Here is a 14,231-nt window from a genome sequence, read left to right as displayed (position 1 = left end):
AAGTAAATATTTATTTATAATTTAAAAACTCGCGCGACATTTGGCAAACACTGCATCGTATAACATTTGAAACCACTCTGAAGAATATGTTGAATGTATGTCAGCGGTACGGAACAGTTTAACTTTAGCGTCGGCGCTCAAAGGTGAGCATAAATAATAATTAATTGCCATTTCGGTTAACTCTAGGTGATAATTTTTCATAGACCATTCAAAAAGACTCAAACAATTATTTTCATTTAATAAAAGTATCAAAAGCTCTTGAATAATTTTCTCCATTTCGGGTATAATGTAAATGCGTGACATCTCGAAAGCTTCTAGTAAAGCGTAATATTTGTTTGCGGGCGGTATTAAATTCAACTTTAATTGCAATGATTGTTTTATGATTAAATGCAAGAAGAAACGTAAACCACTTACGGTATACGTATGCAGATGTATTTCACCTTCGTTACCTTCGCGAAAATCGCTATTTAACATTGTATTGAACACCTCACTGGCAGAGCAAAGTAAGTCCTTATTAAAACCCATTACTACGGGAGGTTGTCCTTTATCAGCTGGTTCCTGATGAACCATAAAACGCATATCACAATTGTCATGCATGGGTTCATCAAGATTTTCTATATACTCTTCATATTCTTTATCACGTTTATCTATCTCAATTTGCGGTATCTGAATACCCAATGTATATCGGGCCATGCACGTTAGGGAATCGACAGCTTCGGCGGTAAATTCATCCTCTTTATGACTTAGAATGATATTGAACAACAAAGATAAAGCATTGCCATCATTAAGAAATTGATAAAGCAATGGTTTACTCTTGATAATAAATCCCACTGTAATTGCGGCTCGTTTCTGAGATAGGACATCGTCAGATCGTAAAAGTCGCGCTAATTCTTCCTTGCCATAGTTACACTCACCAACTGAGGTTAAGGTGTCCAGTAATGAAAATCCTTCTTTCGCTAACTGCAGAAAATTAAAAAAAAAGAGATGATATTCATAAGATAGTAGAACGTAATGCAACTGAACAAACCTCTTTTATTTTAGTTAACTGACACAGTTGGTAGGCTATGCCTTGTTTAACAACTTGACCAAAGAATTGTGATTCTCTGAAATGCATCAATCAATCAATCAATTACTAAAGAAGTTTGAAGTTGAGGATAAGACTTTGGGAAATTACTTACAATAAAATATTAGTTAAAGATCCAGCAAAATCCATATTTAAACCAAACATGTTAATAGCCTTGATGAGGGTATTCAAAGTTTCCGGTTTACCCAGATCTATACCCTTTTTAACCATGTAAGTAACACGGAATATTAAATTATCTATAATATCTATGGCGTTATGTGGTAGATTTCCAATATTTGGCAGTTTTAAAGCAGGAACATCTGCAATAGACTCAAATATTTGTAAAGTCTTGCTTTCAATATTGCAAAGCGTACCTTGGCTAACTTCATCGTCGTCTTCTTTATCCAAGAGAATATTATCTTCTAAAGCCTCGGGTCTCGAAGCCAAATCTAAAAGATTCATTATAACCGAATGGTTATCAAGATTTGCATTAGGATTCGTATATAAATTGCTAGTCTTATTGTCATTGTCATCGTCACCATCATCATCGTCATCATCATCGTCGCTGCAGACAGGGGAATATGATTCTTCATCAAAGTCTAAAAATGTGATCCGTAGTTTATTATAACTCTATTTAACATAATCTCGGTTCATTATGGATATTTACCACCAGCCTTGGTTAAATTACCACCCACAGGAGACATACTGCGAGAACTGCAAGGACTTGGAGGACTTATTAAAGATCTGGGGGATCCACTAGGCGAATCGTAGTCCAAATTAACATCCTCGTGCACTTTGGGAAACTGCAAAAAAAAAAAGGATTAAATCAATTACGTCTGCATTTTGTAAGATATAATATTACTTTGCATTTAGTTTCTTTAACAGACTCTGTAAGCTTTCTTTTCTTCGTCGATTGCAATTTTTCCTCACGCTTGCGTTTGTAGTACTCTTCATCGCTGTTTATGAAAGACTGTAACTCTTTAATTAAAACCATTATCAAGCCTTCACGCAACATTAAATCCATGCTCATGTTGTCGTACTGGAAGTTAAGGAAAACGTATAAAATCTAAAATGAGAAAAAAAGAAAAACTTTAATTTAAGTGAGATCTTATCATATGAGATATTATGGCGTACTGAGGTCTTCTCCGAGTGGGACGATGATTCGCGCAGCATAGCTATCAATTTTCTTAGGGCACCTGATCGCCGTATTTTTGAACGATTGCATGCATCAACTGATAAAATACTAACGATATTTATACAATGCCTAGTTTCACTTTCACTTAAGGGCTTCTCTACATTGTTTACGAGCAGTTCGCAAGCAGCCAGTATAGCATCAGCAGAGCTGAGTGTATAGAATGCTCCTGGGTTTTTCGAAAAATTTGATAGTATTTTTAAAGCCACACTTCGATGTTTATTGTCTTCAGAAACAAAGTACACTATGGGGGCGAACGAACACGATGCGCGATTTACAGACTCCCAAACTGGCACTGATAATTGCAATTCCGACAAGACTAATAAACATTTTAAAATTTCGCAAGCTAAATCAAGTGCGTCCTTTTGTACTGGCATTGCATATGTATTTGATGAACGTGAGGAATTCTTTAAGACTTCATAATCAAAGATATCGCTACGCACTCCTTCAAGATTACGAGCCACTTCTTCGAAGTATTTTTCGCGATGTTGATTCCTCTTGAGACCCAATTTCACCGAATCTTGTGAGTCTGTTAAAAGTTTTTCTTCTTCATTTACCCGAGCTTCAGAGTTTTTCATAATTGAAAATAGTATGCGTAACAACGTATTGAAGCCCGAAAATTGCAAAAAATATTTGGCAAACTGAGGATTGCTTAACAGAAAACGACAGGCTCGGACAGCCATCATCCTTGTCTGGACATCTGAACTATCTTCTATAATTTGACACAAAGCCTTGGCTAAAGCTGGACTATGCGTGGCCACCAGTTGTGTGTCGACTTTAGCCAAATTCCCTAATAGACGGCAGGCGCGACATTGTATTTGAGGATTTGGTATTGATTTTAATATAACGGTCAGAGGTGCTACAATTTTGTTGTCCAATGCCTGAAATATTAATGAAAATGAAATAATTGAATATCATTTTTCTAAACTTGATTATCTCACCTCTTTACAGCTGCTCACATCCGTACAGCAATTACCCATGATGCTGAGAGCAACTTCCAGGATTTGTTCATGTGGTTTATTAAGAAACCGTATCATTTTCTGTACTCCACCTGCCTCCCTAAACAAAATAATGCCATCCCTGTCTTTAACACAATCGGTACGCAATTTTACGAGTGCTCTTATAACAACTGACTTATCATTTGCCGTATTTACTACCGACAGAATATTTTCCACCAATTCACGATTCATTTTAATCTAATTTATGTGCACTCTTCATTTAAAATTTTGCAAATAATATTGGAAAAACTAATTTTCTTTATTTTCCTATGGAGAAAAAAAGTTGACGGATAAATCGATAACAAAACAATGAGAAAAATCATTAATAGAGATGAGAGCCATTTGGATTCTATTTAGGCAATCAAGAATATTATGGAAAGTATTTGTTAGTAATAAAATATGCATCGCTGTTAAACGTTAAAAATATCATTGTCCGCGTAAAATTTCAAGGAAATTGCCGATTTACAGTGATTTGTTGAAATATATTTTAATTATATGATTAAAGTGATTGTTATTTAAGTTAAATTGTATATTTTATTAAACCGCAATGTGTAGTGCAAGTCTTTCGATTGTGTTCGTCATAAAATAAGGCATATATGTACAAATGCCAAATAGAAATGTAAGTCAGAAAATTTGAAAGTTATAATGAAGGATGAAGTAGTTATGGCGGTTGTTGGGCGATTCCTTTAACATTTGCATAAATATTTATACACGGTGTGGTTAAATAGATAATAAATAACAGATTGAAGATAACTTTCAATTTTTTGAAGATTTTCAATTTTTTAAATTTGTTCAAATATTTTTCATTAAACGAAATTAAACATGGCAGGTAATTTCTTGAGTGATTCCTCATTAAATAAAATGGTAAGGCAGGTAATTTCTTGAGTGATTCCTCATTAAATAAAATGGTAAAACGAAAGTTCTTCATCTTTGAAAAATATTTTGTCTTGCGCGTACGGCCAATTATCATGTACATAAAATGTAAGGTATTAATTTACTTGAAATTTACTTTTGATTCAATTTTCTTATCTATGTATAGTCTAAATAAATATCTGTCATAAAGCAATTATCATCTTAAGCGTGTGATTTAACATTTAAGGTGGTTTCCCATTCCGGTTTCAATAAAAGTCCAAAGTACACCCATTAAAAACTCTCATTGGCCGGAGATATTAAGCAGTTTTAGACCATACATAACATTTGCAAGAATTTTCAAAATCGCGAAAAGATAATATTTGGGACATGTATGCTTCGAGCAATTTTGTAGGCCAATTTTAAAAAAGTGCAACTTTGCGTTGATATGCATGAAAATAAAGAAATTCCTAATATCCAAGCAATAGCCACTTATCTAAGGCCAATATTTAATAGGACTACTAATTTTCTTTTGTATATTTTGAAAAGTAATATTATCGAAATTTTCGAACTCTAAACAATCAGTAATCAGTAGTCGGACTTGAGAACATGGCAGTCTGCTGTGTGAACAAGTCTCTACCGTGGAAGTCATCGTATTGGACAGTTATTAGCTGGATTTGGGAACATGGCAGTCATACCTGTCGTTATTTTTTCTTCGCTCATTAGCTATCTAGATCCTGACCGAGTTATCCTAGTACAATAACAACGGGCGTTAATTAGCTGGCGGTGCGTCTCCATGTCGATCTTGAACCTGGGCGTACTGTTTGTCTGTGAAGTTACGATTCAATCGGATGTTGACCTGAAAGACGATGGAGGGTCTAGATACGTATTATCATGGTCAAGAGAAGTGGTATATATACGGTATTGGCGTCCTTTTTTGTTACCGATTAAAGCTCTCCAAGGCCGAACTCGTGGAAATAGTTCAGTAAAAACTCATTCATATCGCGTCTTCAGGCTTTATTTCGTTGGTCAATAAGTCCGTTGGAAACTTGTTCTGGAAATTCTTCAGCAGTAAAACCAAATACTATTCTCCAAAATATCATGAAATTTTATTTTCCAAAAATTTTCATTTTCACTTAATATTATTTATCATAAGTTTTTTAATCGATATTTACGATTGTCCAGCCGATGATTTTTTTTTGTTTTCTCTTACACCATTTTCCATTTATTTTATTCATGTTAAAAAAGTACAGAAAAGAAAGTGAAAAGTTTCCTAAATTTATTCTTAACATTTGTTGGCACATGTTTTGGGGGAGGAATGCGGGCGAAGCAAGATGAAGCACTTGCTGTTAGGGTACGGTAGAGGGGTGTGCGGGGTAGGCGAGATGAATGTACGAGGAATAGAGAAGGCATATGGGATCCATAAAGGGAAAATGGGAAAACGTAAGGTGACGGAAAGATTAGACAGCACTGTTTAACATATTTATGATAAATATTTAATATATGTATATACATATATATGTACGTATATATGTAGTTAAATTAAAATAAGTCTCCAGAGCAACATTATAATTTACAAAGCAATTATCTGTTTATCTGTTATAAAAAAATTAATCTATATGTTCATAAGTTTGTTTGCAAGTTTAAGCGAAAACACTTCCTACATAATTACACGTCTATGTAAATCTTGCTTGTACCGCTATTCTAGCTTTTAAGAGGCAAATTAATTTCCTACTATTTTTATATTTATATATTTAGATTTGCAATACTTGCACATATATAATACATAGACAAGATCAACCGTAATCTTTTGTAATTAAGAATGACAGGAAAAAAGTTGTAAAAGCAAAAGCTACACTCAAGTCCATTTGTCTTTATCTCATAATGAAATTCTCAGTTCCTCTCCAACACTTATTCTTATTTTACGTCATATTCCCTAGGATTTCTTTCACATTTTTGGACCACAAAGTAAAAATAACATGCATTAGTTAATATTTAATGTAACTTAAAGTGAAGACGACAAACGCTACAATTCAAGTCCGTTTATTGTTCTCCCGTTGGTGGCGGCTGGCTGGCTGGCTGGATAGAGCGATAAAAATTCAAAGGCTTGCCTGTCTTTCTTATATGCCTGGTTGTCTGTAGTTTATGCATTTATTAGACTTCTTATCGTAACTACTACTACAACTAACAATAATAATAATAATAATAATAAAGGGAAACCTTAATATTAAAATGAAATTCTATTCAAACTTAATATTAAAATTTATTTACCGTTAATAAATTAATTTGTAATTAGGTGTGTTTATGATAATATTTATATGTGTATATGTGTGTGCGTGTGTGTGTGTGTTATAATGTGTTATTAATTAATTAATTATCGGTGCTGGCATGTATCCGTTGTCTTGTCACATTCCCATTTGGCGTTGTTACTGATCCGGTTGTTGGCGTTGTTGCCGCCAGCGTCGTCATTGTGCTAGCGAATTTTGTGTTACCATTAATTTCAGTGTATTTCGCTATGTTACCATTTTGTTGAAGTAGTGATGATTTTAAAATTCCATTAGGATGACCATTATTTTTCAAGCCGGCCGCCGCTGCTGCTGCTACTGCTTTATTCTTCTACGACAAAAAAAGATTAAACTCTGGCACTTTTTACTTTCATTTTCATTTTTAATTACCTTTTCCGAGTTTAAATACCTCGTCTTATAGAAATTCGTAAATAAAAAGTAAAACATAAGCGCATGAGCTCCAATAAAGTAAGCAAAACCAATGGGATAGTTGCAATCGTTTTTAAAGAACAATTGAAACGAATGTACCATAACCAAGACGAATTGCACCATTTGTAGAAGCGTTAAGTATTTCTTCCACCATAGGTATTTTTGAACTTTAGGTCCCATAGCCGCTAGCATGTAATACGTATACATGACGATGTGTACAAAGGTGTTGAGAAAACCGAAAAATGTTGAATGACCGCCCGGTGTGTATTTAACGCCCCACCAAACTGAAAATGGCATAATGCCATGATGTATCACATGCAAGGTGGACACTTGATCGTAACGTTTTCGCATCACAAAGAAGAATGTATCGAAGAATTCTGTAAATTTTGAGAAAAAATACCACCAACACCCTCGTGCCGTCTGAAAAATGCAAAAAAGAAAAACAAAAAAAAAAATTACAATTAAAAACTTTTTTCCAAAAAAAGTACTTATGGATGATTTAAGGGGCAAAATACCAAAGTGTGTTGTTATAGAATATATAAAGAATTCCTGTAAGCGAAAAAACTCAGTTTGCAGCCCTTCTACAGAGAGACTCCCATAAGTTGTTCTTTTCGTAATTAATAAAAAAAAAAAAAAAAGAAGAAAACCGGATGTAAATTTTTCATATTCAGTGTTTCGAAAAGGCTCTTCTCTTCTTTTATATGATTTGCAAAATAACGAAAAAAAAAAGGTGAATAAAATTAAAGATGACCGATACACGTTTCTGTAGAATTTCGTTAGTCTTTCATAATTCTAATTTGTTTATATGTGTGCGTACGTACGTATATACGTTTATGTACACATCGTAACTGTATTTGCTAATATGTTATTGTGTAAAAAACAAAGTACTTGTAAACAAAGCTATTGTTTTTTATTTTTATTATTATTATTATTTTTTTTTTTTTTTTTTTGCTCATATGGATGGATCTTCACTAATTGCAAGTTAAATACAAAATCTATATTCTCTGCGTTCTCAATTAAGTGGCAAATCGAAAATATTTAACAGAGATTGTATTGCTGTGCAAGTCATCTTATAAAACAATTCAACGAAATTTATCAAATTTAATGATTTTTCAAAAATCTTTTAAAATGACAATTAATCAAAAGTTAAACACATTTTAATGAGAGGTTAAGCAACTTAATTTGCATAAACAAAGTAAATAAATAAAACCTGCTTGAAATTTGTTTAAAGTTAATTCTTTTTATGACAGAAACGTCAAACAAACGAGGCGGACTAAGTTCTGTCATTATATAATTGTAGCATCTGAAGAAAGAGCAGGCACAGTAAACAAAATGAATTGCTGACGCTCGAGCTTCCGTACATCGAACAAGTAACAAAATTACGAAATCGAAAGTTATAGAAGAAAATTGTTGGTCAGTTTCTTGTTCACTGTGGTTGTGTACGCAGGCAGATTATATCTATTTATTTTTTACCGATCAAGGAATATTTCGTCTCACATGTGAGCTTCCTCTCATCAGTTTTGCAACTATGGCACGTTCACAACGAAAAGGGCATCGAAATGATCCCTATTTGCCAGAGATCGGTGCATCTCTACTCGTTTAAAGACAACAACGTCTTGTGTCATTCGTTTTCCTTTAGCAAGAGATTATGGAGCAAACGTTGCATGGTGAATGACATTCTAAATTATGAGATCACAAAAAAAAATCTGAATGTGGTGAGGCAAACAGGGTAAGTTTTATTGCCACCAAAAGTCAAAGTTGTCTTCTAACGCAAAGAAAAAGTCATGGTCAGCCCTTCTATTTTGGTGGCGGCAAGAGAATCGGTAATCCTTAATATACTGGGCATGAGAATACAAAAAGATGGTTGTTGGGCAGAAAATATGTTCGAAATGTCGAAGGAGGCAGTCAAGGGCTTGCGTTTTTTACAGCAGTGCAAGAAATGCTTTGCCGATATCAGCGAAAAGTTCAGACACTCATGGGCAACGAAGGTATATTCGAAACTCTTTAGCATCGGCATAACTTGGGTTCCCAGAGATAAAAGGCATTTATCCATTAATTAAATGCTTCAACAGGATTACAGGGCTTTTTCGGCGTTTCGTCCGCTCGTTCTGAAGTTACCTGTATACCTCACAATCCTTTCCGCGAGTCATTGTTCTTTAACTTACCAAAAGTGATCTTTCGTACCGTACCTGACTTCTCCATTTTCAAGCAAACACTACTCACTTACCCTTCTCTTCCTATAAACCTTCTTGATCGCCAACGTGCCCGCACGTGCAAATGGCGTGCTTGGCCATAGAAAAAAAGTAATAAAAGGAAACATCGGTAGATCTAGGGGGTTCCCATCATCAAATAGTTAACAACGCTAATTGATGAAATCATGGGAAACTTAAGACTCCTCTTCTTAGGGTATCAAGTACGTGATTTGTTTCCCTTATTCGTCTATTAGGGTAGAGTAGGCTAGGGTTCTATTAGGATCTAAACTGCTTACAACCGTGTTGCAAGTTTGAAATAAATACTTGGACACCTTATGCATACGAAAATAGCTATCGGTTAATGAATTCCCTTATCTTCTTTCTTTTTTATGGGGTCTTGTCCAAATCACATGTAAACTTTCTTTGCGGGAATAACCTCAAATACTCGAAACTGCCATAATTTTCTTGTATGTGTGTATACGTTGAGTGCGTCTGACAAACGCCTAAAGCCCATGTGCACTATTTTCCATATTTTTATGCTCGAAATACTTACTCTAAGAGCTTCAGGTGTGTATGAATAATCCACCGGTTCGCATCTGAAGTTGTAACCATTTAACCAACCATTAAGGCTAGCCTGAGATGAAAGAAATTAAAGCAAAATTAAAATAAATTAAAATTATTCCTCTTTAGTTACGAAAATGAGATCATGAAAAGTGAAGTAAGTAATTACCTCGTAGAATAACCAGGCACTGAATAACACTTGAGCGAAATTGTAAACAACTAAAACTGTTCGCAGTTGAAATGGTTTTCTGTTTTCCATCAATTTTGGACCCAATACCTGAAATTGATAATAAAAAATATAAATAGAAACAAGTGTAAAAGGAAACTAACATAAAATTCATAATCCATTCATTTAAGAAATGATATAAGCCTGTCTCAGTTGAGAGCTAATTTAATTAATTTAATCAATCAATAATTTCCCTAGATTAGGAAAGAGAAACAATTGTCTTATATAACTCGACTTTACATGCCTTCTCCGACGTTCAGTCAACGGTCACTTTTTCTAACATTTTATTATCTTTTTTAGGCAAAAATTTGTTTAGAGCAAGGTTACCCTTTAAAAAAATTAAAGAGAAAATTACGTTTACTTGCGGCCGAATGTTTTATACCCATCACCTTTATCCCAGAAAACTCGGAAAAAAAAGAAACTAAATTCTGATATTGGGTCGATTGCTCCATAGAATGTATGTGTGAATTTTTATTGTTGTATCTGATGTAGTTTATGAGTAATCGGGTACAAAGCCAATTATTTTGCTCTCGAGTTTATGTTGTACTGCAGATGAGGTTTTTGACGGAATTCTCCCATTTTCAATACCGATCTTACGGGCATGATCTTCCAATAGTTTTGCCAAACTTCAAATTGATAACTCAATTTTTTCTACCGGCAGCATGTTTACCAAAGGATCAAAAGTACTTAGATCAATTTAGAATATGCTACACTCATCAACAGTATATATACATGATAGAGTTTAGAGACTCTAATAAGCTTTCCCCTGGATGTAGCAAACACTTGAACGTAAATGTGAATACAGCACTCCTTCAGTATTGACTGTAAGGAAGGACAAGAGCTATAGATTCATCCATTTTTTATAGCAATCCTGATCGTCTTCTTCTTCAGAAGAATTTTCGCTGATTTTTGATCAAATTCATCGGTCATTTATTAGTTAGAGGATTCCGTAGAAAATCTCACCATTTCTGAAAGATACGATAGCATTGAAGACAGACACGGGCAGAACGATAAGGAAAGATTAAACTCTCTGAACAAGGATCACCATATACCAACTAGATAAAGAACGGTGAGACGCGAGGAGGTTGTGTTTTCGACCAATTGTAGTACTTTAAGCAAAAAAAATGTTTGTAAAACTGTTCAAAGTTAACAATAAGACTTACAAAGGTCCTATTGGAACGCAGTATAATGAATCTATAAATTTTCGCCATATGGCTTACTTCGGACAATACACATTGTGCTCGGACGTTCCTGATCTAATTGCCTGAAACTCTTTAGCTCTATCCTTTCAGATGTTGTCTAAAACGTATGTAAGCTAAGTGACAATACATTAGATGTGAGTGAGGTGACGTCTACATTGGCATCGAACCTTTTCTTTTATTATATAGAAATATAGTCATTTCTTTAAATAGTTGAACGCTTTTTGTTAAGAGGAGTTTTGTAGCTCTTACTTGACTTTTGCCAAACCATTGTTACTTATGTGAATATTTGTTTGGTTTTTTGGAATTTTAGTTACTATAATTAATAAATACGACTGATAAAAACTATTCGGCAACGATTTATTCACTACATTTTTTCCTTTCAATAATAAGAAGAAATCCTCCTTAAAGAGATTAAGAAAATTGCTGAGTAATTTTTAGACCACATAGCACACGACTTTCAACTTAAACGGCTAATTTCATCTAGGACTGAAGCTTATCTTCCGTCCTTCCTTAAACATAATCGTTTATAGTAACTTTAGTAAAAACTTTATAAAAAATAATTAAGCGAAATGAAATCGATCTGTGCGTAATTATTTACATAAACATACGCATATTATATATACTTAATATTCATTGAATTACTTTGGTTAGCATACACTTCACTAGTTCAAGTTTATTGCTTAAGTCTTTCTTTCTGCTTTTCGTGCGCATATGATATTTCACTTGACATAATCTTTAAGTTTCTGTTATAGGTAAGTAAGCATTTTTCTACTCGCTTTTAATTGCCTTAAGAACTTTTGTTCAACCATTCCTTTGTTTTTTTTTTTTTTTTTTTAAGATTGCCATAAAGATAATATTGGGTTCTTTGATGGCCCTGAACTTTCCAGGAGAAGCTCTATAAAACTGCCCAAGTTTGTAACGAGATCATAAAAGAAACTTGTTTTCCTTTCCTTTTTTTTTTTTTTTTTTTTTTAATTTTTTCGTTTCGTTGTTTTTCTCTCAAAAAGCTCTGGGTTTTTTCCAAACTAAACAAATCGTATGCACAAATCTTTTATGTATTATGTATATACGAACCCTAATATTAAATTCATTATTCAACTGTCCTGTCTACTTATGTTAAAGGGATAAATGACTAAGTCAAGTTAAGTAGTATAGTTAAAGAATAAACAAACATTGTTATGCTTATGTCAGTCAGTATTAATTACTTGTTTAAATTAAACAATTTATGGTATACGATATCAATTTGATGATATGCTGTTTAATTCGGTTGACTGAAATCCTTTCATTATAATTTACCTTAACAAAATACGCATACGATAAACAGATGGCAATGGTGGGAAAGGGTGAACTCATTAGCGGATAATCTTTAGTTCTAGGATCTGCTTTATTTTCCATAAGGTCTCGCCAGTAATCATAAATTGAACTGATGTAATCCTGTAATAAAAACAAAATATACGATAATTAAAATATTAACATTGTATGTTAAACGTTTTTAATAAATCATTGAGAATATATATTCATTCATTGATTTATTATGGTTACACTTATATGATGTTTTAATGTTTCTACTTAATAATAGAATGGCTTTTACAATTTCGCAAGCATAAATGGAAAACAATAAAAAGAATTATATTCGTTTGCAAACGTATTATTATTACTATTATGATTTATTTAAACAACATGTTTTTGTTTTATGTATATTTAGGAGAAAATCATTTTAATCTTCCATACTTCGTGGGTGTTGTGTTAGTTAGGTGATAAAATCCTAATTTATGGGATATTATAGAATCGTTATAAATCGTATTCGTTATTGTTTTCGGTTTATGTTTTTCGCTTATCAAAATCTTGAGGCTTTATAGTGAAAAAGTTTTCATTGCATTCAAAGCATTGCCATTTGCTATGCACGACTCTTTTCCCATTCTTCTCTAACAAAAATCATTCTTGTCTTTTAAAACTATTGACAATTTTTGGATATGAACTTTTTATTCATTGCATTTTTGTGTAGGCAGGCTTAAGGGCATTTACATCTTACATCACATGTAGTACAAAGGTTTTTAAAATTTGTGTGAATGTATGCGTAGCATTTCATTACATTGATCGTTTCAGTATCACTTTCTGCATTAATCTGAGCTTGTCTGTCCGTCCGTCTAAATTATTTCTCGAATTTGATGAAATTTGTTTCACCAAAATATTTTGGCTTGAGGATGAGCGCAATCAAAAATCGTTCGGATCGGACTCCTTTCTCTATCACTTTCCGTATAATAACTTATTTTGAAAAATCGCTATATGAATAACTGTATTGAGTGAAGTGATGGGGGATATTTATGGGTGGGCCGTGTCCATTATAGTGTTTCTATTTGTTTTCCAATTACTTAAAAGGATGGATAAAGGAGGTCGATTTAACGTTCTAGTTGGCAGTGTCTGCGTCTGCAAAGAGAATTAATTATGCAATTGCGTTGATACAAGAAGAGCAAGAAGAGTAAGCTATTATAACTGCAGTAGATAATTATTGTAAAATAATTATAATAGTAAGTTATTTGTACGAAAACAAAAACTTGACCTTTACTGCATTCGCTATATTTTTAAGCAGTGGCTAGTAAAGTCTTAATTTATTAAAAATGAAATATGATATAGCAATTTCCGCGTATTCCTATCAGATTTGCAATGATAGAATATCTCTTTCGATCACTTTATAATTATACATTTTTATTGAAAAGTCTATGCAATTATTTACAATTTTTATATTCATCATCAAGGGGAATAACTGTCAGCGTCTTTTCGTCATGACGCACTCAGATAATCAAAAAAAAAAAACCCCTTCAGCAAACAAATTCGACTTTGATTAAGTTAAGTGCGTCTATTACTTTATATGCTTAGTGGCTTTGTTATAAAAAGTTTCCAAAGTAAAACTTGATGAAAATTGTAATTCCACACTACATACTTTTCACAGTTCTTAAGTTTCTGTCTTTGATTTTATTGTCTAATGAGGAGATTACAACGTCACACTTTATTCTCTTTATATATATATATGCATATATATTTATATATAATTATATATAATTTATAATATATACAATAATATATAATTTTTGTTTCAGGTGCTGCCATGAATTAATTGTTGAAGTGAAGTGCACATAAATATATAAAATTATAAAAAAAAAAAGTTTTTCTTTAACCAAAGCGAAAATACTTAAAGCCGCGCCACAATGATGTAGCGTCAGCGTCACTGATCAG

The 14,231-nt window shown here is 33.1% G+C and overlaps 2 protein-coding genes across 4 annotated transcripts in view; both read right to left on the bottom strand.

The window, feature by feature from the left end:
• LOC119634653 lies at positions 1 to 3,559 on the bottom strand. The gene is made up of 8 exons (XM_038028920.1): positions 3,197 to 3,559; positions 2,198 to 3,136; positions 1,926 to 2,129; positions 1,731 to 1,866; positions 1,438 to 1,662; positions 1,179 to 1,383; positions 1,028 to 1,103; positions 1 to 960 (listed from the first exon to the last, which is right to left on the bottom strand). Exons 1-8 carry the CDS (start codon positions 3,443 to 3,445, stop codon positions 22 to 24), a joined length of 2,973 nt encoding a protein of 990 aa, XP_037884848.1. The 5' UTR covers positions 3,446 to 3,559; the 3' UTR covers positions 1 to 21.
• Positions 3,560 to 6,406: 2,847 nt separating this feature from the next.
• The window catches only part of LOC119635178 (elongation of very long chain fatty acids protein), a 34,845-nt gene continuing 27,020 nt past the window's right edge, over positions 6,407 to 14,231 (bottom strand). For 2 of the 3 annotated variants that reach the window (XM_038029821.1, XM_038029820.1), the window contains exons 2-6: positions 12,294 to 12,431; positions 9,739 to 9,846; positions 9,562 to 9,642; positions 6,778 to 7,236; positions 6,407 to 6,718 (exon numbers count right to left, since the gene is read on the bottom strand). In XM_038029821.1, coding sequence (XP_037885749.1) covers positions 6,473 to 6,718; positions 6,778 to 7,236; positions 9,562 to 9,642; positions 9,739 to 9,846; positions 12,294 to 12,431 — 1,032 coding nt within the window. In that variant the 3' untranslated portion in view covers positions 6,407 to 6,472. The remainder of the gene's footprint in view (positions 6,719 to 6,777; positions 7,237 to 9,561; positions 9,643 to 9,738; positions 9,847 to 12,293; positions 12,432 to 14,231) is intronic. The other variant, XM_038029822.1, reaches the window with a different exon arrangement.

Source organism: Glossina fuscipes, unplaced genomic scaffold (genome assembly GCF_014805625.2).
Source record: "Glossina fuscipes isolate IAEA_lab_2018 unplaced genomic scaffold, Yale_Gfus_2 3, whole genome shotgun sequence".
NCBI lineage: Eukaryota > Metazoa > Arthropoda > Insecta > Diptera > Glossinidae > Glossina > Glossina fuscipes.
This window is presented reverse-complemented; position numbering and strand designations above follow the sequence as displayed.